The sequence below is a fragment of the Stylophora pistillata genome, chromosome 5 (assembly GCF_964205215.1).
Source record: "Stylophora pistillata chromosome 5, jaStyPist1.2, whole genome shotgun sequence".
Lineage (NCBI taxonomy): Eukaryota > Metazoa > Cnidaria > Anthozoa > Scleractinia > Pocilloporidae > Stylophora > Stylophora pistillata.
Genome location: NC_142523.1, coordinates 4,055,429 through 4,080,854, shown reverse-complemented (window position 1 = coordinate 4,080,854; position 25,426 = coordinate 4,055,429). Strand labels below are relative to the sequence as shown.

The 25,426-nt window shown below is 38.7% G+C and overlaps 3 protein-coding genes and 1 long non-coding RNA gene across 7 annotated transcripts in view; 1 reads left to right on the top strand and 3 right to left on the bottom strand.

Moving 5' to 3' along the window:
• The window catches only part of LOC111334978 (gamma-aminobutyric acid receptor subunit beta), a 10,707-nt gene extending 8,895 nt beyond the window's left edge, over nt 1-1,812 (bottom strand). The window contains exon 1 of one of the 2 annotated variants that reach the window (XM_088760097.1): nt 1,659-1,812. The gene's annotated coding sequence lies outside the window, so the exon portion shown is untranslated. The remainder of the gene's footprint in view (nt 1-1,658) is intronic. The other variant, XM_022940790.2, reaches the window with a different exon arrangement.
• LOC148729886 (uncharacterized) overlaps nt 1-17,997 on the top strand; it is a 24,027-nt gene extending 6,030 nt beyond the window's left edge. The window contains exon 3 of the long non-coding RNA XR_016001217.1: nt 17,964-17,997. This is a non-coding gene — a long non-coding RNA (uncharacterized LOC148729886). The remainder of the gene's footprint in view (nt 1-17,963) is intronic.
• Nucleotides 3,171-12,901, bottom strand: LOC111334966 (gamma-aminobutyric acid receptor subunit alpha-3-like). Of its 3 annotated transcripts, none has more exons than XM_088760094.1 (9): nt 12,769-12,901; nt 11,705-11,774; nt 11,484-11,548; nt 10,782-10,873; nt 8,777-8,997; nt 8,250-8,332; nt 7,888-8,022; nt 5,801-6,150; nt 3,171-4,678 (listed from the first exon to the last, which is right to left on the bottom strand). In XM_088760094.1, exons 2-9 carry the CDS (start codon nt 11,767-11,769, stop codon nt 4,370-4,372), a joined length of 1,320 nt encoding a protein of 439 aa, XP_088616220.1. In that variant the 5' UTR covers nt 11,770-11,774; nt 12,769-12,901; the 3' UTR covers nt 3,171-4,369. The 3 variants fall into 3 exon arrangements, with proteins under 3 accessions (XP_088616220.1, XP_088616221.1, XP_088616219.1); XM_088760095.1 differs by having other exon boundaries at nt 10,782-10,855; nt 12,769-12,900; XM_088760093.1 differs by lacking the exons at nt 11,484-11,548; nt 11,705-11,774; nt 12,769-12,901 and having other exon boundaries at nt 10,782-11,242.
• On the bottom strand, nt 16,138-25,426 carry LOC111334964 (glycine receptor subunit alphaZ1-like). Its single transcript, XM_088760100.1, has 9 exons — nt 25,227-25,426; nt 24,164-24,233; nt 23,943-24,007; nt 23,291-23,364; nt 21,402-21,622; nt 21,091-21,173; nt 20,729-20,863; nt 17,916-18,265; nt 16,138-17,274 (listed from the first exon to the last, which is right to left on the bottom strand). The coding sequence occupies exons 2-9, from the start codon at nt 24,226-24,228 to the stop codon at nt 16,966-16,968; spliced, it is 1,302 nt and encodes a 433-aa protein (XP_088616226.1). The 5' UTR covers nt 24,229-24,233; nt 25,227-25,426; the 3' UTR covers nt 16,138-16,965.

The following is a 25,426-nucleotide window of genomic DNA, read 5'->3' as shown; positions in this document are numbered from 1 at the left end:
AGAGTGACACTTCAGCTGTGGCTCCCAGTTTTCCTGACTTGATTGAGGAAGACAAAAGAAGAATTAACCATAGATTAAGTTTTCTATTTGCTCACAGACAACTCAAAACGTGTTGCTCTCGGGGTGAATTAGCATGTTGCTTTTGATAGATTCTCAAAATAAACGAATGTGTCTTAAAGCCTGTTATTTCATGTATCAAGCGGTCACCCACAGGAAACACAGTTTCCTCAGTAAAGGGGTATCATTACAAAAACGATTGAAAACGCCATGTTATGGCACAATTGACCAATTAATTAATGTACAAAACATCGCTCAAAAAAAAAAATACTGGCATCGATTTCCGGTGACGAACACGGATGAAATATATGCTTGGAACTTTCTTATTTTATCGTTATTACTATTATTATTATTATTCTTTTATTTATATATATTTTTTGAGTAGTTCTGCTGTAAGTGACCGTGTAATACAGGTAGAAGACAATACAAACAGGCGGTTGGGGACAGTAAAAAAATGAAACCATGGCCTCTTCAGATCGGATGACCACTAGATGAAGGGGAAAGAATTTTGGAACTTTTACAGCTGCTTAATATATACAAGTTGACCGCTTAATACAGTGCCTCTTAATGCAAGTTCGACTGTATGGTGCATTTCCCATGATCAATCATGTCTACGGTTCTTGTAGATTGCCGGTTCCTTCTGTGTTACTCATTATTTTTATTGCCTTGAGGTCCGATTAGGTAAACAAAGATAATCCGCCACTAACTCGGCCCACAGTGTTCTGCTTCATTACTTTTTGCACCAGTGTTAGCTGAGAGGATATTTATGGAAGACTACAGCTCTATTAATTCAATCATTCAACATCTTACAAGCAGAGTCGAGAAGAAAGATGAACTTGTAAGTTGAAAACTTGACTAAGAGTCTATTGTACCAAACTGGTTTCATTCTTCTTCCGTTCGACATCTCGTACGGTGTCTTCATCTCAAGACAATCTTTCACGGAGCAAAATCGCATAAAAATCTCTTTCTTATCAACAGAAAGGTTGAAGCTTAGTCCGGCGCCGATATGATTTTAAAAGCAGCCACTCTGGACGCGTTTTCGAAATTCAATTGAGACGTGATATCCCAAGAAACAAATGTAGCAAATGAAACGTCATAATCAGGAGAGACTGATTGATGTTATGTAAAGCGTAGCGTTTGAACTCTGATGGTCTTGACTTAAATTAGATATTTTCAAGGCTTATAGATGTTTAGAGTACCGATAGGTATAGTTAGGGAACAAATGTTCGCTGAGAAGGTGTGAGACCTAACTTCATTAGCGACGAAATAATCTGACACAGACGAGAACGTAGTCGTGAGTTTTGGCGTCAAATCGATGCAATTGATAGATGCCATATGATTGAATATGTTTGCTATCATCTAGTCCTCAATTGAGTGAAGTAAATAAGCTATTGAGGCAAAAATTTAACATGCTTTTGAGTAAAACCGTATCAAAGACGAAACTCAAAGATCACGATCATTCTGAGTTGCTTTGCGAGACTTTGCTTGCATAAAATACATGTATCACACATCGTTCTGATCTCTCTCTCATTAACAATCGTTCTAGCGTTTTTTAGCACATTTGATTTTGTCTCACTGATGACAACTGATACTAAACTTACCAGAATAATCCAAGGGTTGAACACTTGAATAAGACTAGCGAAATGTACTGGATTAAGACAACTGCACTCGATCGTCAGCTTGTCGGAGGCGCGTTAAGTGAACTTATTTGCATCATTTGTTTTATTGGTCTTGTGTGATCTCATCCAAGACGAGCGCGCACAATAATAAATTATGCGAAAAGCTTTTGTATTGGCCACACGTGTCACCTAAATACTCTTTACCGCTCAAAATCTGCACAGATTACTTATTCAGTGGCAATTAATTACTAAGAATGAGTTATCATTTGTTAAACCAATTTAAGGACACTTAAAATCTCCTCGAGGCAACTCTTAAGGTAACTTTGCTTGTTTCCTTTCAATCCCTGAAAGAGCCAGTCTACGAGTTTTATTAACTCCATAATAAAAAATATCATGAACAAATTACAAAAACGTGAGGTAAAAGCCATGCAAATGCAAAGGGAGTAAACATCAAGAGACGAACTTCATGGTACGGAAAATTTTTCTGTGTGTTGTTTGGAGCATATTTTATTTGTTTTTCTATATTCTTGTCGTTTTAAACTCCGTTTGAGATTTTTTCATTGGGATGTTTCAAAAATATCGAAAAAGCCAGAGTAGTTTTTGGAGTAGTCAGTTAATATATTTTGCTCTGTTATTTGCCTTCATGGTACACCTGCATGTTAGTACTTTTGTTGATCATCATTACGAAAATTGTGGGTAAATATATGTCTTAATGGTCTTTCTGGAAAATTGGTTCCTATAGTAGTTCGCTTTCTAAATTGGAAATTATTTCCGCCGTAGAAACTGTAAGAATATTTAAGTAGGATTCGCTTAACTTCAGAGAGATATTTTCTACTCTTGAGTCCTTATTCAAATATTGCAATTTGTGATTTGTGTAATATATAGAAGGACCTCCCTCTCGTTGATAATTAAAAGCAAGTACGTTGTAAAGCTTGTATATTCGATTACATTCTGCCATTAGACTCTTAAGTGCACTTCTGTTCATGTGGCTCACAGGCATGAGGAAGAATATCTGTAGAACCAAACGCTGTCTAAGCCTTGACTTTCATGAAAGCTCTCTCGAAGCAGATCTCCGTGTAGCAGGAAATCGTGACGAGTTTCTGTTCCCCGCAAACAAGCTGTCTCTACTAAGCTATTTTTCCCCTGTTGTTACTGCGTTCCCCGCAAAAACCCAGTTGTTGGCAAAAAACCTATTGTCACAGTCACCCAAAAACCGATGCGTGCTTTTGAATCGTTATAACTGTTTCATGATTCCGGCAATTTGGCGTTGAAATAAGTGGGAGTATCCAATTCCCCGTTTAGTTGCCTTGTAGTGGAGATATTTGGGTTAATTCACTTGAGGTCTTTCTTGTACCATGTCACCATTTTGCTCGGATCGATTTCATCCATTGAAAAAATTTCATGCTCAAAAATAAATACGCATATCAAAAACTCTACTAGCCACATGAACATGTAACTTACAATCACCTTGATAATTCTTCTAACTCATAAACATCTTATATAGTTTGCTTCTTAGTTTTATTCCTCGATTCTGTTTTAAAAATATTACTTGTATTACGCAATCAGGATCTTACAACATCTGCCCTTCAACTAAATTATAAATTTCTAAAACTCAACAGAGAAATATTCTTTCTAGTAGATCTAGTCATAATACAATTTACAAGACTTACAAAAAATTACATTGGATTAATGAGAAATTAAGTTCTATTGTTCCTCAGTAGACCGGTAGAAAGCCTTTTTGCAAAATTCTCTCGTGAATCATTTATTGGTAATTAAAATGAGCCTTCGTCGCCATGGTCCATATTTCGATTTCAGCATCTGATCTTGAGAATTTGAACCTAAAATTCCTCGATTTGACCGCAATTTTTTCAGCTCTTATTCTCTGTTTTCTTGACATTTGACGATAAAAAATTTCGATAAAATACGTCCAATACCATGAAGATACATTTTAAAAAGGCGAAAAAAAGCTTGTCGACGGCGTTTCGACGTTACCATAACGTCCTTATCAAGTTAAAAAGAATGATAAGTTAGGAGGCTTATATTCTACAATAACAATAGGTACTGATTAAAACTTCGAAAACAATAAATAACTAAGAAAAACTAAACAAAATGTTAAGGTGTAGTCTGATCGTCCGGGTGAGTGTAGTCCTGAGAAGGACTGTTGTTGGTGGTAGTGACTGACGTTTCGACAACCTGTGCGGAAGTCATCATCAGAGTCAAGAGTCACTTGACTCTGATGATGACTTCCGCACAGGTTGTCGAAACGTCAGTCACTACCAACGACAACAGTCCTTCTCAGGACTACACTCACCCGGACGATCAGACTATACCTTCACATGTTACCCCCGGGTTCAAACCAGTTACTAAACAAAATGTTGAACACGAATGAAATCCGCCCACACGTTCAATTTCAGTTCGAGTTTAAAATTGTATCTTAATGGTTTAAAATCATTTTATCGCAATTTTTTATCGTGAACTATTTTTCTAAATCGCTTTTTCTTCGTTTACTTGGCGTTGCCGCGATTTTTTGAGGGGAGGCTGCACAGTCGCACATTGCTCACTTCTGGGAGAGAAAATACCATAATGCATCTCTCTTAAGCGATATTTTCTCCCCAGGGCAGATCTATCGTCATCCCCATTATCATTAAATATCATAGTGCCAAAATGTCACTAATATATTAATATTTTGCGAGTTAGTAGTATGCCCAGTAGAAAATATTGTAGAGGATAAAAATCGAAGGAAAAATAACTCGTGATGCTCTATCGATCTTGTCCGCTATCATTTCCATTCTTTTGCTATTGGTACTCGTCATTTCTTGCACTGAACTATCGTCCACCACCATGTTACCAACTTTGGTTGCCCTGTGCACCATTTCCAGGCCGTCGACGTCACAACCAATATTGGAAACTCCTCCATTAGGAGAGTTAGATGAAGGAGAGTTTGAGCCAATCACAGACCTCAGTGACGACCAGAATCGGTTTCTAAGAGGAATGTCGTTCTTCTAAGAAATTAATATATTTACTTGGATTAGAAACCAGTCATCGCCTAAGGTTAGAAGGGAAGGGGATGGCAAGTGGCGGGAACGTCGGGGAGATCAGTGCTCGCCGAGAAGAGGGGGGGGGGGGGAGGGTTAACTGAATTTATTAAAAACTAGATCATTGGATATTGCAATTCAAGACATGTTATTGGCTTAGCCATTATAGTATATCAGCCAATATACCATAATCTACAAGTATGCCAAGCGTACGTGTCAGCTTAAAAATAAAAGGAAGCTAAAAATTTAATAAAATTTAATAACTTAATTTAACGTTTTTAATGAAACAATTATTCCACTCGCTCTTGTTGGATATGTGATGATTATAGCCAACGAGGCGCTACGCGCCTCGTTGGCTATCTATCATCTAATATCCAACGCGCGCTCGTGGAATAATTGTTAATTAATAAAAACTGGAGCATTGGATAATGCAATTCAAGACTTTATATTGGCTTAGCCATTACGGTATATGAGCCAATATACCATAATCTACAAATATGGTAAGCGTACGCGTCAGCTTAAAATCAAAAGGGAGCTAAAAAATCCGGTTTCTTCTTACAAAATAATAATTTCTTGGGGCGTTTTAATAAAACAATTATTCCACTCGCGCTTGTTGGATATGAGATGATTATAGCCAACTCGGTGCTACGCGCCTCGTTGGCTATCTATCATCTCATATCCAACAAGCGTGAGTGGAGTAATTGTTAAATATCCCTAGAGAGCAGGGAAATTTTCTGTCATGATAATCAGTTTTCAATAGTTCCCCTTTATACCCTATAGACCACTTTCATAAATGGCTGCCGGATTAATATTCTTTTGTTTAAATGTAAATTTGCCTGGGTGGCCTCGCTTGAGATAATGTATTCTTTTGAATTTTGTACTGGAGAACGAGGCCGCCTAGGCAAATTTAAATTTGAACAAAAGAATATTAATCCAGCAGCCATTTATGAAAGTGGTCTATTGGCGACCACTGATCTCCGCCATCGTTTCCCCCTGAAAAACCATGTGATCCCTTTCCCAAATTCCTAAACTTCGCTCCCCCCACCTCCCTCCACCCGGCCCGGTAATAAATAACGACCTGTCACTTACCTTGTATTTAATCTCTGTCTCATCTTGTTTTGCTTTCGATGCAAAAAGAAAGACGACCATGCATTCGATCAAAGACAGGAACACAAAGCTGAATGACACCAGTAAATACCAGTCCAAGGCCTTTGGGTAGCTGACCTTGGGCAAGTTTCCGTTAAGAGAACCAAGGAGAAACATAATGGTTAATATCGTGGTGATTCCCAAAGCCATTCTGTTGCCCATGTCATCTTTTTCCATCCAAAAAACAGTCCAACTTAGCACTACGACGAAAATGTCCGGAAAGTAGATTTGGATGAGGAAATAACCGATGCGCCGCTCAAATGAAAAAGTAGCTGTCATAGTAGAGAAATTTCCTGCGAAAGATACAAGAAAACTTAGGGTTATAATACATGAGAATACGAACGGTTGAAGGTATGAACGAAAGAATATATAACCCCGAACTGGGAATGTATAAAGAGCAAAAAGAAAGAATTCAGATTTAAATGCGCTGCCGAGTGGATGAATGGTGGATAAATGGCTAAATCGACGGATCGATCAGCAGGAAAACCATAACAGGCAGCCAATCATTCTATCAAATCAAATATGAGTGCAATCAAATAGGAAGTTAATGAAGTGTTTTGATAAAAGCCGGTCAGCGGTCTACCGCCGCCTAGAAGACCTCCTACCGCCGTCTGTTGAACCCGTGAGCAGTGGCGGTTTTTATATATTCCTGGCACAGGCGCCATCAAACCATCGACCGATTATATTTGGATATAACGCGCGCTCTCGTTTGTCGAAAGAGCGTGTTTTATCAGAGTTTATTAGATGGCTGTGTCTCACAAGGACTGGGAACTACCAAATTCACGAATTTGATTGGCTGAAATCAATATTGAAAGCGGTCTAGAATTTCCCATCTAGACCGTCATCTAGACCGGTCTAGAAAAAAAAAAGGTACAAAGAATATAAAAAATTGGCATATAAGACACAGCCATATAATAAACATATTAATAGCCAATAAGCAAGTTGCTACCTGGTCAACACTCAACTCGTTTCAACTCCATCCGAAAGAATGTAATGAGCTAAGAGCTTCCTTTGTGCGCTCCCCTCCTTGCTACGATCTCATAGAAATTAATGGCTCTAAGGTTGGTGCCGTTAGTGTCGTGAAATTACTGGGTGTGTATTTTCAAGACAACCTCAAGCGGAACACTTACGTTACTGAGTCGATTAAAAAGGCCGCTAAGCGCCTTAGTTTATTTTTTAACTCAGTTAAAGCGAGCTAAGGTACCATCACCAGAATTAGTAACTTTTTATGTTGCTTATAATTCAATCTGTCTTAATTACTTTATGGATGTCAGGTCTACCATTATAGTTTCCCCAATTATTTGAGCTTAAGTTTAGAGCGTGTCCAAAAGAGAGCCTTGAAAATTATGTACGGTTATGATAATTATTATAGAGAAGTGCTTCAGATGGAAGAGCTGAAAACCCTAAGGGATCGGAGAGAAGACCTTTGCTTAAAATTCTTTAACAACATCGTCTCCAATCCCTTGGACTTTTTATACCACTCACTGCCTTTCGATAACCGAGATCAACTTATGGAGTTACGACGACGCAAACCACTTAGAGTTTCCTTTAAAACAAATCGGTTCAGAGATACTTTCATTCCAGCAATAAACATATTGCGGTCAAGCGTATACGCATGTGCAAACTTTGAAGTAGCTAGGCGACTGGCTAGGTAGCATGCTTTCAGACGGTCAGAACAGAATTGTCTTTCAAGAATTATAAGCAGTCATTCAAGCCAGTAAGCAAATGTGTTTAAAACGCGAATAACTTTTTTTGGTAAAGCCGAAAAACTAAAATGGAAGATTTACAGAATAATCGTCATCAAATAAGCTTAGCGTTCGAAAACTCTGAAGTTTTTCCTTTCCTTACTTTCGTTTGCTTTTTCAGATTTCTTTGAACTTTATCATTTTTCCCCATATTTTGCAGGACAAAAGTTGTTTCCTAAGCTTTCCTTGGAAATGTCGGGTGGGAAATTGACGTGCAGTCAGCCAAGTTCAACGTTTGAACACCGCGTTATCAAAAATGCCACACTGAAATTAATTTCAACTGACCTGTGTCAAACTCATCTATTCCCGAAGTCAATCTAGAGCCTTTGTATTCAAACTGCGCCATTTCTTTGTTTCCAACATCAACTTCAGTTTTTCCAGCAATCCACTTAAAGACGATATCCTTCGTGCTGTACCCATCTTTACGATTCAGAGAAGGGGAAAAACATGCCAAAACAAAAGTGCTGTTATGACGAATGATGACTAAAACTGCAGAATAGTTGAAGAAAAATTCTGCCCAGTTTGTTTATTTGATTATTCATCTTATTTTTTTGCAAAACAATTGTTTCTAGGTTGAGATTTGATCATATAACACTCATGAAAAAATGAGTTGTAATGCAACATGTTTGTTATTTGATATAACTTACAACTTCCAAACTTCAAAATGCATCTCTGAGAATCCATTGGGAAATTCCGAAGGTCCATAACACATGAGGCAAGAAGAGTTACCCTGGCGTATATGAAGATTATGATATTAATCAGATACATTCGTTCATCTGTTTGCTAAAGGTCTGGGGAAGTTATCTGGGAAAAAAAAAAAAAAACAGACGTTTGGAACGTTGGCCCTCTGACGAAGGACTACGCTCGAAACGTCAGCTGTCATATTTTTTAGCAGTGACTAATTCGTGTTATTAACTCAGTTGATAAAAACCAAGACCCTTTTGTTGCATAATCAGCAATTCACGCCGCCATTTACGTTTTATCACAACAGAATCGTTGCTAATTAGTGTACATTGTAGTGTGACCGTAATTATATACAAAATGCTAGCAGGTATAAAACTCATGAATTTTGGCTCTACATTTTATTACTTGGATTAGTGTGTGCGCGAATAAAGAACTTTGTTTTTACAGAACCGAGTAGTTAACACCTTTTATGTCAAAGTTTTATATTTACCCTCTGCTGTATATAATTTCTCCGTTTGTTTTAATTTTTAGACTGCTGTGTGTCTCTTCAGCAGGCGTCATCATGTTCGACTCGCGCGCGTTGTAACAGTAAGGATCTGGGACCCAAATTTTCTCTATATCAGCGCCTTTAATGGTAAGGGTGTGGTTGAGCTTTCCAGCCAGACGGGAGTCCGTCCAACGCTGCCGAAAATAGGTGAATACCTTGTATTCCTGTTGAAAGAAATGTATCGTGAATCGTTGGACTGTCCAAATTAAAGGAAATATAAATATTTTTCTTTTGCTATAACACTCCTTGCATGATGCATTTAAAGAAAAAAAGTCATAGGTTCCATCAATATATTTTGCAGGAGAAATTTTCAAAAGTTTGGAAATTCGGTTTTACCCAATTGATTTTAGAATTTAACACCACTGACCGATTTTGACCACTGGTGGCTGATATTGGATTGTGAACACTTGTGGCCAATTCTAAATTTTTGCCACCCGTGGCCGATTTTGGATTCTGGACACTATTGGCCGATTTTGGGTTTTGAATTCAAGTGGCCGATTTGGGATTTCTGCCACCAGTGGCTGATTTTGGATTTTGGTCACTAGAGGCCAATTTTAGATTTTGGCCACTAATGGCCTAATTTGGATCTTGGATACTGGTGGCCGATTTCGGATTTTGGCCACTAGTGGTCGATGTTGGATTTGGGACATTAGTGGCCGATCTTGGATTTTGGTCACTAGTGGCCAATGTTGGATTTTGGCCCTAATGGCCTATTTTGGATCTTGGACACTGGTGGCCGATTTTGGATTTTGGCCACTAGTGGTCGATGTTGGATTTTGGACATTAGTGGTCGATCTTGGATTTTGGTCACTAGTGGCCAATGTTGGATCTTGGCCACTAATGGCATATTTTGGATCTTGGACACTGGTGGCCGATTTTGGATTCTGGCCACTAGTAGTCGATGTTGGATTTTGGACATTAGTGGCCGATTTTGGATTTTGGCCACTAGTGGCCGATTTTGAATTTTGGCCAATGGTGGCCGATTTTGAATTTTAGACACTGGTGGTCGATTTTGATTTTTGGCCACTGTTGGCCGATTTTTTGATTTTGGACACTGGTGGCCGATTTTGAATTTTGGCCACTGGTGGCCGATTTTGAATTTTGGCCACTGGTGGCCGATTTTTGAATTTTGGCCACTGGTGGCCGATTTTTGGATTTTGGCCACTGGTGGCCGATTTTTGGATTTTGGCCACTGGTGGCCGATTTTTGGATTTTGGCCACTGGTGGCCGATTTTTGGATTTTGGCCACTGGTGGCCGATTTTTGGATTTTGGCCAATGGTGGCCGATTTTGAATTTTGGCCACTGGTGGCCGATTTTTGGATTTTGGCCACTGGTGGACGATTTTGAATTTTGGCCACTGGTGGCCGATTTTGAATTTTGGCCACTGGTTGCCGATTTTGAATCATGATTTTGGCCACTGGTGGCCGATTTTGAATTTTGGCTACTGGTGGCCGATTTTTGGATTTTGGACACTGGTGGCCCATTTTGAATGTTGGGCACTATTGGCCGATTTTGGTTTTTTGTAGTTGAGATTTCACTGTAAATAAAGAAGCTTCGGCTTTTTAGGATTAAGTGAAAGGTCGCAAATTTTTCTTGAAGTAAGCGGTGAGCGCATTTCGGAGATTTTATTGCATTAGGCAATATTTCCATGCTAAGGTTTTCTCCAAAAATTAGATCGACTAAAGAACTAATTAGTATATGGCTTCGATAGTTTATTGTTTAAATAAGACTTGTGCCAATTTTAAAGGAAAAGTGATTGTTCAAAGTGGTCGTAGAATTAACTTTGTAACTTTCTTATTGATGTTTTAGGATTCACTCTCCCCTGTCACTTGTATGACAAAAGAATGGATCGGTATTGAATTTCCTGCGACTATGCTACTATTAGATTGTCATGAAATCATCCAAAAGTAGGTAGCTGACCATTACTTCCTTTATGAAAAGACATACCATGTTAGCCTCCTCAATGTTTCCAAAAGACTCCACATACAAGTGACAGTGGACGATCGTGGGCTTTTGTTCGCCTAAAGAAAACAAGTTCACTGCCAAGCTCCCAAAGTCAGAAATATATGCAATCATTCTCATGCATTTTATGCCTAGCATTACTGCACCTTGCGTCAGTTTATATGCAGAATATGTGTAAATGGTTTGCCTCCATAAAAGTAAGTAGATGATGACTACATCGAAAAACGGAAAAAAAGGGATCATTTTTACATTAAGGTGGTCTTCCAATCTTAACAATGTTTTACCCCTCTGGTGACATTTGCAGTTTTCTTTTTGGATAGAATGTCAACGAAATTTTTAAGTAAAAAAAATTCAGTCGAAAAACTGTAAAATAAGGCCACATTAGTGCGATAGAAAGATAGCCCTCCCTGCCTCCCCACTATTCCTCTTGTATTTTACACCCACATATTCCCACCCATCCACCCCCCCCACATGTTCCCACCCATCCACCCCCCACATGTTCCCACCCATCCACACCACCCTTTCCCCGCCTCCCCACTATGCCTCTTGTATTTTACACCCACATGTTCCCACCCATCCACCCCCCCATATGTTCCCACCCATCCACCCCACCCTTCCCCTTTTGCCTTCCCTGCCTTCCCCCGCCTTAAAAAAAATCCCTTCGAGGAAACATTACTTTTTACTTACCAAAGCCGGGTCTTATTGCTTTGTCGTAGCCAGAAAAAAAATTCGAAATAACGTCGCCATTTGATCTGCAAGGAAGGATTAAGACTCTCTAACTTTGTGCGATGTTCGAAATGCCTGGATAGAAGTATAAAATTTGGCTCATCATATCAACCGAGACGACGACAATAACAAACGTATCCTGGAACTAACCAAAAATGCAACCGACCCAAAACTATACTTACAACTGCAATAGCAGGAAAATTGAAAAGGCAGTCTTGACCGCAGCTTGAAGGGAAAAGTGCGTCATTTTCTCTGAAAAACAATAATAAGGACAAAGGAGATGATTTCAAGATGTGAAAATAGACAACGCCACAGACAAACACATAAAATTTACCACGCTCATTTTCGTCCGCGTAACTTGGAACACGCGTGCATTTTCATTTGATATGATTTGATCTTCTATTGATTTTTTTGCCACACGATCATTATTATTGGTCTGGGTGAGAGATCCATTTGCGCCTCTTATCGGCAGTTGCAGATGAAATCACTCTAATATGTACAATTATCAGTATGAAATGGTGAGGGTAAACTTGCTTAGTTATGACGAAGAAGCTGAAAATTCTGTATCATTAGTTCCGAGTTTCACAAATTTCTCGACCCCTAGATGTTCTTTCAAGTCACATACTTGTTACCCACCATTATGGTTGCCGCTCGACAAATCTGTGAGCTTTAAATAATGATATGATTCTAACTCCTGTCGCATGATAATTATTATGATAAGCAAAGGGCACGAGTCATAAAGTTTGGGATTTACAAACTGACGTTGCTTAAATTCATCTCAAATTAGCACCTCCGCCAATCCCGAAAATGAGGCGATGCGATGCATGTCGTTGGCAAAACTCAAGATTCAGAAAGGTGTACACGGTGTCGTCTTTTAGAAGGAGAGACGAGCGCATGTTACTAAATGCAAATCGGTGGTGTAGAAGATTAACGGTAATCACGCAAAAAAATATCAAACACAATCAGATCATCGTGGCTTTTTCAAATCAATTTTGTCAGTGCATGAACCTTATATTGGTTGTTTGAAATCTCTCAGAAAAACCCTGAATTTTTTCCTCACAGTTTTCATAAAGGAAACCAACAGTTCAAGTTCTCTCGAGGAAACACGATTTTAACAATTGCCTACGTAACTGACAATTCCATTGTACTGCCCACTGACTGGGCGCTTGCGAATGAAGAGGTAACTTTTGAATATTTGCTCAGCTTTGCAAAGGTGAAAGAAGAGAGAGGAAGAAAAAGTACTTACCAAGATTTCCTTTGTTGTTATAACTTTACTTCTCTTTGAGATCGTTTGCCACCAAACTTCTCTGAACACATTAAATTAACATAAAAATCATTTCATTGCGCCTATTTAAGTTGACTGGCAGTGGGCATTTTGAAAACATTTGCATTTTCATTCACGTTATTATTCCTCATTTTTATAAACAATAACGCCCATTTGATACCTGCCTGCACTGCTGGGGCTACCTTTATCTTTGCTTAGCAGACAGTGAACACAAACGGGAGTATAAATCACTTCACACTGAGAAGTATAATGCGCAAATAGGCAAAACTACAAAAGGTAATAGACATAATGATATGTCAACCACGTACGAAGGGAAACAAAGACAGAATTTCTCGGAATCTTAACTGATGCTATGAATAAAAAAGGGGGTAAGTTTCTAAAGAAACCGTGGTGCTCCGTCGTTGGGGGTATTAAAAAGATCTTTTGGTTTTATTAATTGAGTTGATAGTGTAAACTGGCGACCTTAAAGAGAGAAACTTTTTAGTGCGGCCAGTTAACATTATAAACTCAATAGATAAGTTGATAAAACCAAAATAGCTACGAATATTAATCAAACGTGTTTTCAATGATTGATCTGTTGACTTGAATTAGTGTCTCATATTTGGTAGACTGGAAAACGAGGTGGAATTAATTCATGGTGCCAAGCAAAGCCTTTATGAGCCATTCATTGTGATTTCTGGTTATTAGTTATCAAAATAGACCCAGAAAGGAAGCAAGAAGTACGGAAAAACCTGTTTACTCACCGTAAAATTGAAAACAAAACCAACAGCAATAAAGGTGTGTTTTTTTTTTTTAATTTGAAAGATGGGTAAATGACCATTTCTTACCAAAAACTGCTCACCGGCTTACCAAAAACCTGCTCACCGGCTTGAGAAGGAAAACATTATCGGCATATTTCGTCTTCATGCAAACTAAGCTTGACACTTTTTCATAAATTTGAAATACAATGAAATGCATTACCATTTGTTAACGAGTTTATTTTTTTTATTTTCCTTACTGGTTCTTTTGCGAAACGTTTACTTTGTGGACGTCATTGCAAAATGCAACTATCCGGCAGCCACATTTACATGTCTCTTTGGGCAAGTTTGTTTACTGCATGTACCTATCTTGACGGTCCTTATTGAGCAATGTGTTGACCAGTAAAGCTTCTCTTCCGTCTAACGCCATTAAAAATCTGGTGATAGGAACTTACTTTGAAGCTTTCTTCATTTAACAGTTAGATTTGTAAATGGAGAACAAAACACTTCGCGTAAAACCTAAATGCTTAGGCTCGTGTGCTGTTACATTGATTTCGAAGTGCATGCTTCTCGGCCAAATTAATGCGTTGAAATTATTTCCGCCGTAGAAACTGTAAGAATATTTAGGTCGGAATCGCTTAACTTCAGAGATATATTTTCTACTCTTGAGTCCTCATTCAAATATTGCAATTTGTGATTTGTGTAATATATAGAAGGACCTCCCTCTCGTTGATAATTAAAAGCAAGTACGTTTTAAAGCTTGTATATTCTATTACATCATATCAAACTGTTTCCCCACTGCGATGGACATTTGTTTCTGTCGGTTCCAGCCTGGCGCGGCCGCTAACCCAGATGCCCTCCTAAGCAAATTTTCAAAATGGCGGACAAGCCAAAGAGAGAGATAAGAGAACCAAAGCGATTATGCAACGAATACTCAGCATACACCCCTGTTAAAAAGGTCATTTCACGGAGAAAAGATACAAAATTGTATGATATTGAAGTCACGGAGGTTGACAAACCCAACAAGAGACTGAAAATTCACTACATTGGCTACAGTACACGCTTCGATGAGTGGAGACCCTTCGGGGTTCTGTCCTCGTGTACCGGTTCACAAGAGCCAATACAAAAGACCAAACAATACACAATAGCAAACCGATAACTCCTAAACAAAGAAAGAACAATGGTAATTCCCTTGTGAACCGGTACACCAGGACAGAACCCCCTTTCGGGGACGGTGAAGCATCTGAATATTTTCCTTGGAAATTGTATAGATTAGTAGGCTGCAACAAAAATTTATTGGGCGACGTTTAGGGTAAAAACAGCAATCTAACCTGAAAAAAATGTATTTATTCTGACTATTTCGGAAAATAACGTTACAAATCTTACTTGTTTAAGTAAACGATGGTGAAGCGCTTTCCGAGCTACCCGATTCTTCTCCCACTGCTTTCACGCTAATAAAACGGGAAACGAGCAAAAGGAGGAAAGTGTGGCTGTTTTGACTAGCCATTTGACGAGGTTCAATCTGCTCCTTGTTCGACAATTTACATATCAAAACAAAGAAAATTTGTTCCTCTCTTTGATTTTGGCGGTACATTTTCAATTTGCGCTTGCGTAAGAGAGAAATCGGCCAAGACTCCTTGCTCGGTCTTGTTTTGACCACGAACGCCTTTTTAATTTTGACGGACCCGCTAGGGAAAAGGTGAAAATGACGAGGGAAAAACTTTACTTTGTAGTACGAAAATACACAAAATAGAAAGCCATGATATTATAGTTCAATATTTCGGTGGTACATTGTTAACTTTTTATACAGAGAGTCGGCAAGATGATATAACATCCAAAAATCGCACTCGATTTGAGTGGGCCGATGAAGTGGGCGTGGTCACGAAATTCAGTAAGAGACTATTTGTACCCCGTGAGTTTGATATGGTGCTATTACACTCTTAAGTGCACTTCTGTTCATGTGGCTCACAGGCATGAAGAAGAATAAAGTTTCTGTAGAACCAAACGCTGTCTAAGCCTTGACTTTCGTACAAGCTCTCTCGAAGCAGATCTCCGTGTAGCAGGAAATCGTGACGAGTTTCCGTTCCCCGCAAACAAGCTGTCTCTACTAAGCTATTTTCCCCCTGTTCTTACTGCGTTCCCCGCAAAAACCCAGTTGTTAGCAATAAACCTATTGTCACAGTCACCCAAAAACCGATGCGTGCTTTTGAATCGTTATAAATGTTTCATGTTTCCGGCAATTTGGCGTTGAAATAAGTGGAAGTATCCAAGTCCCCGTTTAGTTGCCTTGTAGTGGAGATATTTGGGTTAATTCACTTGAGGTCTTTCTTGTACCATGTCACCATTTTGCTCGGATCGATTTCATGCATTGAAAAAATTTCATGCTCAAAAATAAATACGCATATCAAAAACTCTACTAGCCACATGAACATGTAGCTTACAAACACCTTGATAATTCTTCTAACTCATAAACATCTTATATAGTTTGTTTCTTAGTTTTATTCCTCGATTCTGTTTTAAAAAATATTTCTTGTATAACGCAATCAGGATCTTACAACATCTGCCGTTCAACTAAATTATAAATTTCTGAAACTCAACAGAAGAATATTTATTCTTTCTAGTAGATCTAGTCATAATACAATTTACAAGACTTACAAAAAAATTTTATTGGATTAATGGAAAATTAAGTTCTATTGTTCCTCAGTGGGCCGGTAGAAAGCCTTTTTACAAAATTCTCTCTTGAATCATTTATTGGTAATTAAAATGAGCCTTCGTCGCCATGGTCCATATTTCGATTTCAGCATCTGATCTTGAGAATTTGAACCGAAAATTCCTCGATTTGACCGCAATTTTTTCAGCTCTTATTCTCTGTTTACTTGACATTTGACGATAAAAAATTGCGATAAAATACGTCCAATACCATGAAGATACATTTTAAAAAGGCGAAAAAAAGCTTGTCGACGGCGTTTCGACGTTACCATAACGTCCTTATCAAGTTAAAAAGAATGATAAGTTAAGAGGCTTATATTCTACAATAACAATAGGTACTGATTAAAACATCGAAAACAATAAATAACTAAGAAAAAATAAACAAAATGTTGTACACGAATGAAATCCGCCTACACGTTCAATTTCAGTTAGAGTTTAAAATTGTTTCTTAATGGTTTAGAATCATTTTATTGCAATTTTTTACCGTCAAATATTTTTCTAAATCGCTCCTTCTTCGTTTACTTGGCGTTGCCGCGATTTTTTGAGGGTAAGTTGCACAGTCGCACATTGCTCACTTCTGGGAGAGAAAATACCATAATGCATCTGTCTTAAGCGAAATTTTCTCCCCTGGGCAGATCTATCGTCATCCCCTTTATCATTAATTAAAATATCATAGTGCCAAAATGTCACTAATATATCAATATTTTGCGAGTTAGTAGTATGTCCAGTAGAAAATATTGTAGAGGATAAAAACCGAAGGAAAAATAACTCGTGATGCTCTATCGATCTTGTCCGCTATCATTTCCATTCTTTTGCTATTGGTACTCCTGATTTCTTGCACTGAACTATCGTCCACCACCATGTTACCAACTTTTGTTGCCCTGTGCACCATTTCCAGGCCGTCGACGTCAGAACCAATATTGGAAACTCCTCCATTAGGAGAGTTAGACGAAGGAGAGTTTGAGCCAATCACAGACCTCAGTGACGACGAGCATCGGTTTCGAAGAGGAATGTCGTTCTTCTAAGAAATTAAAATATTTACTTGGATTAGAAACCAGTCATTAGTTATCGCCTAAGGTTAGGAAGGAAGGGGATGGCAGGTGGCAGGAACGTAGGGGAGATCAGTGGTCGCCGAGAAGAGGGGGGGGGGAGGGTTAACTGAATTTATTAAAAACTAGGTCATTGGATAATGCAATTCAAGACTTTTTATTGGCTTAGCCATTATGGTGTATCAGCCAATATACCATAATCTACAAATATGGCAAGCGTACGTGTCAGCTTAAAATTAAAAGGGAGCTAAAAATTTAATAAACTTTAATAAAATTAAATAACTTAATTTAACGTTTTTAATAAAACAATTATTCCACTCGCTCTTGTTGGATATGTGATGATCATAGCCAACTCGGCGCTGCGCGCCTCGTTTGCTATCTATCATCTAATATCCAACGCGCGCTCGTGGAATAATTGTTAAATATCCCTAAAGAGCAGGGAAATTTTTGTCGTGATAATCAGTTTTCAATAGTCCCCCATTATACCCTATTGGCGACCACTGATCTCCCCCTTCGTTTCCCCCTGAAAACCATGTGATCCCTTTCCCAAATTCCTAAACTTCGCCCCCCCCCCCCCCCCCGCCCGGTAAATAAATAACGACCTGTCACTTACCTTGTATTTAATCTCTGTCTCATCTTGTTTTGCTTTCGATGCAAAAAGAAACACGACCATGCATTCGATCAAAGACAGGAACACAAAGATGAATGACAACAGTAAATACCAGTCCAAGGCCTTTGCGTAGCTGACCTTGGGCAAGTTTCCGTTAAGAGAACCAAGGAGAAACATAATGGTTAATATCGTGGTGAATCCCAAAGCCATTCTGTTGCCCATGTCATCTTTTTCCATCCAAAAAACAGTCCAACTTAGCACTACGACGAAAATGTCTGGAAAGTAGATTTGGATGAGGTAATAACCGATGCGCCGCTCAAATGAAAAAGTGGCTGTCATAGTAGAGAAATTTCCTGCGAAAGATACAAGAAAACTTGGGGTTATAATACATGAGAAGACGAACGGTTAAAGGTATGAACGAAAGAATATAGAACCCCGAACTGGGAATGTATAAAGAGCAAAAAGAAAGAATTCAGATTTAAATACGCTGCCGAGTGGATGAATGGTGGCTAAATGGCTAAATCGACGGATCGGCCAGCAGGAAAACCATAACAAGCAGCCAATCATTCTATCAAATCAAATATGAGTGCAATCAAATGGGAAGTCAATGAAGTGTTTTGATAAAAGCCGGTCAGCGGTCTATCGCCGCCTATAAGACCTCTTACCGCCGTCTGTTGAACCTGTGAGCAGTGGCGGTTTTATTTATTCCTGGCACAGGCGCCATCAAACCATCGACCGATCATATTTGGTTATAACGCGCGCTCTCGTTTGTCGAAAGAGCGTGCTTTATCAGAGATTATTAGATGGCTGTGTCTCACAAGGACTGGGAACTACCAAATTCACGAATTTGATTGGCTGAAATCAATATTGAAAGCGGTCTAGAATTTCCCATCTAGACCGGCATCTAGACCGGTCTAGAAAAAAAAGTACAAAGAATATAAAAAATTGGCATATAAGACACAGCCATATAATAAACATATTAATAACCAATGCTCAGTCTATGATAAACGAATTAAGAAGCTACCTGGTCAACACTCAACTCGTTTCAACTCCATCCGAAAAAATGTTATGAGCTAAGAGTTTCCTTTGTGCGCTCTAAGGTTGGTGCCATTAGTGTCGTGAAATTACTGGGTGTGTATTTTCAAGACAACCTCAAGTGGAACATTCACGTTACTGAGACGATTAAAAAGGCCGCTAAGCGCCTTTATTTTTTAACTCAGTTAAAGCGAGCTAAGATACCATCACCAGAATTAGTAACTTTTTATGTTGCTTATATTCAATCTGTCTTAATTACTTTATGAATGTCAGGTCTACCATTATAGTCTCCCCAATTATTTGAGCTTAAGTTTAGAGCGTGTCCAAAAGAGAGCCTTTAAAATTATATCCGGTTATGATAATCATTATAGAGAAGTGCTTCAGATGGCAGAGCTGAAAACCCTAAGGGATCGGAGGGAAGACCTTTGCTTAAAATTCTTTAACAACATCGTCTCCAGTCCCTTGGATTGTTTATACCACTTACTGCCTTTCGATAACCGAGATCAACTTATGGAGTTACGACGACGCAAACCATTTAGAGTTTCCTTTAAAACAAATCGGTTCAGAGATACTTTCATTCCAGCAAGCGCAGGACATTTTAACTAACATTTATTATAATTGTATATGTAAATTAGTTCCCTTTTAGGTTTGATTTTATTGTATAGTTCTATTACATAATTTGTACACCTTTGCAATTCAGCTTCCAGCTGCTATTAAGGTATTCTTAATAAACGTCTATCTATCTATCTTTAAAAAACCGAGCTAGGTCGGGCTGAATGAGAGAATCTTGACCTCGGTCGCTGGTACAAACCTCACTGCGTTCGGTCTGTACTGGTGACTTCGGTAAAGATTCTCCCATACAGACCTCCCGCTAGGTTAATAAGAACTAAACAAAACACGGGTAAAGGGGAAGAGTCTCTAAAGAAATTGTAGTGCTTCATGGGTGTGGGAGTACAAGGTAATACTGGATTTATTTACCGAGTTAATAATGTAAATTGGCCAACGTAAAGAGTTTAAAAGCTGACGTTTCGAGCGTTAGCTTCTCTTCTGAGCGAGTCAGGTTTGAAACTCTTTATGATCAATTTCCATGATCAACTCAGTTGATACAACCAAAATTAACTTGTTATACTCTCCCACCGTCGCAGCACCACAGTTTCTTTAGAAACTTACCTCTTTTATTAGGTCAATCAGTCGATAGAAAATTCAACAGCCAAACGATTAAATAGTCGTACGACCGAAATCAATCGATCATTTAAACAATCAGAAAATCAATTACTCCATTAATCAATCATTCAATCACTAAAACTTCTACCGTAATGCTCATCATTTCACAAACATGTACAAACGAACATACCCATATAAAAAATGACGCAGTGATCAAGCGTATACGCATGTGCAAAGTTTGGAGTAGCTAGGCGACTGGCTAGGTAGCGTGCTTTCAGACGGAATTATAAGCAGTCATTCAAGCCAGTAAGCAACTGTGTTTAAAACGCGAATAACTTTCTTTGGTAAAGCCGAAAAACTAAATGGAAGATTTATAGAATAATCGTCATCAAATAAGCTTAGCGTTCGAAAACTCTGAAGTTTTTCCTTTCTTTACTTTCGTTTGCTTTTTCAGATTTCTTTGAACTTTATCATTTTCCCCATATTTTGCAGGACAACAGTTGTTTCTTAAGCTTTTCTTGGAAATGTCGGGTGGGAAGTTGACGTGCAGCCAGCCAAGTTCAACGTTTGAACACCGCGTTATCAAAAATGCCACACTGAAATTAATTTTAACTGACCTGTGTCAAACTCATCTATTCCCGAAGTCAATTTAGAGCCTTTGTATTCAAACTGCGCCATTTCTTTGTTTCCAACATCAACTTCAGTTTTTCCAGGAATCCACTTAAAGACGATATCCTCCGTGGTGTACCCATCTTTACGATTCAGAGAAGAGGAAAAACATGCCAAAACAAAAGGGCTGTTATGACGAATGATGACTAAGACAGCAGAAGAGTTGAAGAAACATTCTGCCCAGTTTGTTTATTTGATTATTCATCTTATTTTTTAGCAAAACAACTGTTTCTAGGTTGAGATTTGATCATATAACACTCAGGAAAAAATGAGTTGTAATGCAACATGTTTGTTATTTGATATAACTTACAACTTCCAAACTTCAAAATGCATCTCTGAGAATCCATTGGGAAATTCCGAAGGTCCATAACACATGAGGCAAGAAGAGTTACCCTGGCGTATAGGAAGATTATGATATTAATCAGATACATTCGTTCATCTGTTTGCTAAAGGTCTGGGGAAGTTATCTGGGAAAAAAAACCAGACGTTTGGAACGTTAGCCCTCTGACGAAGGACTACGCTCGAAACGTCAGCTCTGATATTTCTCAGCAGTGACTAATTCGTGTTATCAACTCAGTTGATAAAAACCAAGACCCTTTTATGTCAAATTTTTATATTTACCCTCTGCTGTATATAATTTGTCCGTTTGTTTTAATTTTCAGACTGCTGTGTGTCTCTTCATCATGCATCATCATGTTCGACTCGCGCGCGTTGTAACAGTAAGGATCTGGGACCCAAATATTCTCTATATCAGCGCCTTTAATGGTAAGGGTGTGGTTGAGCTTTCCAGCCAGACGGGAGTCCGTCCAACGCTGCCAAAAATAGGTGAATACCTTGTATTCCTGTTGAAAGAAATGTATCGTGAATCGTTGGACTGTCCAAATAAAAGGAAATATAAATATTTTTCTTTTGCCATAACACTCCTTGCATGAATGCATTTAAAGAAAAAAAGTCATAGGTTCTATCAATATATTTTGCAGGAGAAATTCTCAAAAGTTTGGAAATTCGGTTTTTACCCAATTGATTTTTAGATATTGAACACCACTGACCGATTTTGACCACTGGTGGCTGATATTGGATTGTGAACACTGGTGGCCAATTCTAAATTTTTGCCACCCGTGGCCGATTTTGGGTTTTGAATTCAAGAGGCCGATTTGGGATTTCTGCCACCAGTGGCTGATTTTGGATTTTGGTCACTAAAGGCCAGTTTTGGATTTTGGCCACTAATGGCCTAATTTGGATCTTGGATACTGGTGGCCGATTTTGGATTTTAGCCACTAGTGGTCGATGTTGGATTTTGGACATTAGTGGTCGATCTTGGATTTTGGTCACTAGTGGCCGATGTTGGATTTTGGCCCCTAATGGCCTATTTTGGATCTTGGACACTGGTGGCCGATTTTGGATTCTGGCCACTAGTAGTCGATGTTGGATTTTGGACATTAGTGGCCGATTTTGGATTTTGGCCACTAGTGGCCGATTTTGAATTTTGGCCACTGGTGGCCGATTTTGAATTTTGGACACTGGTGTCCGATTTTGAATTTTGGCCACTGGTCGCCGATTTTGAATTTTGGCCACTGGTGGCCGATTTTGGATTTTGGCCACTAGTGGCCGATTTTGAATTTTGGCCACTGGTGGCCGATTTTGAATTTTGGACACTGGTGTCCGATTTTGAATTTTGGCCACTGGTCGCCGATTTTGAATTTTGGCCACTGGTGGCCGATTTTGGATTTTGGCCACTAGTGGCCGATTTTGAATTTTGGCCACTGGTGGCCGATTTTGAATTTTGGACACTGGTGTCCGATTTTGAATTTTGGCCACTGGTCGCCGATTTTGAATTTTGGCCACTGGTGGCCGATTTTTGGATTTTGGCCACTGGTGGCCGATTTTGAATATTGGCCACTGGTGGCCGATTTTTGGATTTTGGCCACTGGTGGCCGGTTTTGAATATTGGCCACCGGTGGCCGATTTTGAATTTTGGCCACTGGTGGCCGATTTTTGAATTTTGGACACTGGTGGCCGATTTTGAATTTTGGGCACTATTGGCTGAGTTTGGTTTTTTGTAGTTGAGATTTCACTGTAAATAAAGAAGCTTCGGCTTTTTAGGATTAAGTGAAAGGTCGCAAATTCTTCTTGAAGTAAACGCATTTCGGAGATTTTATTGCATTAGGCAATATTTCCATGCCAAGGTTTTCTCCAAAAATTAGATCGACTAAAGAACTAATTAGTATATGGCTTCGATAGTTTATCAGCCTTTATTCATATGGCTTCGATAGTTTATTGTTTAAATAAGACTTGTGCCAATTTTGAAGGAAAAGTGATTGTTCAAAGTGGTCGTAGAATTAACTTTCTAACTTTCTTACTGATGTTTTAGGATTCACTCTCACCTGTCACTAGCATGACAAAAGAATGGATCGGTATTGAATTTCCTGCGAGTATGCTACTATTAGATTGTCATGAAATCATCTATGAAGTAGGTAGCTGACCATTACTTCCTTAATGAAAAGACATACCATGTTGGCCTCCTCAATGTTTCCAAAAGATTCCACATACAAGTGACAATGGACGATCGTGGGCTTTTGTTCGCCTAAAGAAAAAAAGTTCACTGACAAGTTCCCAAAGTCAGAAATATGTGCAATCATTCTCATGCATTTTATGCCTAACATTACTGCACCTTGCGTCAGTTAACATGTGTAACTGGTTTGCCTCAATAAAAGTAAATAGAAGCAAGAAGGTGACTAAATCGAAAAACGTAGAAAGGGATCATTTTTACATTAATATATATATACCACAATTCTTAACAATGCTTTACCTCTCTGATGACGTTTGCAGTTTTCTTTTTGGATAAAATGTCAACGATATTTTTAAATAAAACAAATTCAGTCGAAAAACTGTAAAAAAGGGCCACATTAGTGCGATAGAAAGATAGCCCTCCCCGCCTCCCCACTATGCCTCTTGTATTTTACACCCACATGTTCCCACCCATCCACCCTGCACATGTTCCCACCCACATGTTCCCAACCATCCACCCCACCCACATGTTCCCACCCATCTACCCCTCCCCCACATGTTCCCACCCATCCACCCCACCCTCCCCCTTTTGCCTTCCCCGCCTTCCCCCGCCTTAAAAAAAATCCCTTCGAGGTTAAATTACTTTTTACTTACCAAAGCCGGGTCTTATTGCTTTGTCGTAGCCAGAAAAAAAATTCGAAATAACGTCGCCATTTGATCTGCAAGGAAGGAGTAAGACTCTATAACTTTGTGCGATGTTCGAAATGCCTGGATAGAAGTATAAAATTTGACTCATCATATCAACCGTGACGACTTCAATAACAAACGTTTCCTGGAACTAACCAAAAATGCAACCGGCCCAAAACTATACTTACAACTGCAATAGCAGGAAAACTGAAAAGACAATCTTGACTGCAGCTTGAAGGGAAAAGTGGGTCATTTTCTCTGAAAAACAACAATAAGGACAAAGGAGATGATTTCAAGATGTGAAAATAGACAACACCACAGACGAACACATAAAATTCACCACGCTCATTTTCGTCCGCGCAACTTGAAACGCGCGTGCATCTTCATTTGATATGATTTGATCTTTTATTGATTTTTTTGCCACACGATCATTTTTATTGGTCTGGGTAAGAGATCCATTTGTGCCTCTTATCGACAGTTGCAGATTAAATCACTCTAATATGTATACTTATCAGTATGAAATGGTGAGGGTAAACTTGCTTAGTTATGACGAATCGAATAAGCTGAAAATTCTGTATCATTAGTTCCGAGTTTCACAAATTTCTCGACCCCTAGATGCTCTTTCATGTCACATACTTGTTACCCACCATTATGGTTGCAGCTAGACAAATCTGTGAGCTTTAAATAATGATATGATTCTAACTCCTGTCGCTTGATAATTATTATAATAAGCAAAGGGTACGAGTCATAAATTTTGGGATTTACAAACTGACGTTGCTTAAATTTTCATCTCAAATTAGCATCTCCGCCAATCCCGAAAATGAGGCGATGCGATGCATGTCGTTGGCAAAGCTCAAGATTCAGAAAGGTGTACACGATGTCGTCTTTTAGAAGGAGAGACGAGTGCATGTTACTAAATGCAAATTGGTGGTGTAGAAGATTAACGGCAATCACGCAAAAAAATATCTGACACAAACAGATCATCCTGGCTTTTTCATATCAATTTTGTCAGTGCATGAACCTTATATTGGTTATTTAAAATCTCAGAAAAACCCTGAGTTTTTTCCATTTCATAAAGGAAACCAAGAGTTCAAGCTCTCTCGAGGAAACACGATTTTAAGAATTGCCTACGTAACTGACAATTCCATTGTACTGCCCACCGACTGGGCGCTTGCGAATGAAGAGGTAACTTTTGAATATTTGCTCAGCTTTGCAAAAGTGAAAGAAGAAAGAAGAAGAAAAAGTACTTACCAAGATTTCCTTTGTTGTTATAACTTTACTCCTCTTTGAGATCGTTTGCCACAAAACTTCTCTGAACACATTAAATTGATATAAAAATCACTTCCTTGTAGCTATTTTAGGTGAATGAGAGTGGGCATTTTGAAAACATTTGCATTTTCATTCACGTTATTATTCCGCATTTTTATGAACAATAACGCCCATTTGATACC

Excerpts from the sequence above, each read along its gene's own strand:
- LOC111334966 (XM_088760093.1), bottom strand. The coding sequence starts at position 11,039 with ATGATCCCTTTTTTTCCGTTTTTCGATGTAGTCATCATCTACTTACTT. Across the intron at positions 8,998-10,781 it reads ACATTGAGGAGGCTAACATG|GAATACAAGGTATTCACCTA; the intron begins GTATGTCTTTTC and ends TTCTTTCAACAG. Across the intron at positions 6,151-7,887 it reads AATAGATGAGTTTGACACAG|GAAATTTCTCTACTATGACA; the intron begins GTCAGTTGAAAT and ends TATCTTTCGCAG.
- LOC111334964 (XM_088760100.1), bottom strand. The coding sequence starts at position 24,228 with ATGACCCACTTTTCCCTTCAAGCTGCAGTCAAGATTGTCTTTTCAGTT. Across the intron at positions 24,008-24,163 it reads GTTTTCCTGCTATTGCAGTT|ATCAAATGGCGACGTTATTT; the intron begins GTAAGTATAGTT and ends CCTTCCTTGCAG. Across the intron at positions 21,623-23,290 it reads ACATTGAGGAGGCCAACATG|GAATACAAGGTATTCACCTA; the intron begins GTATGTCTTTTC and ends TTCTTTCAACAG.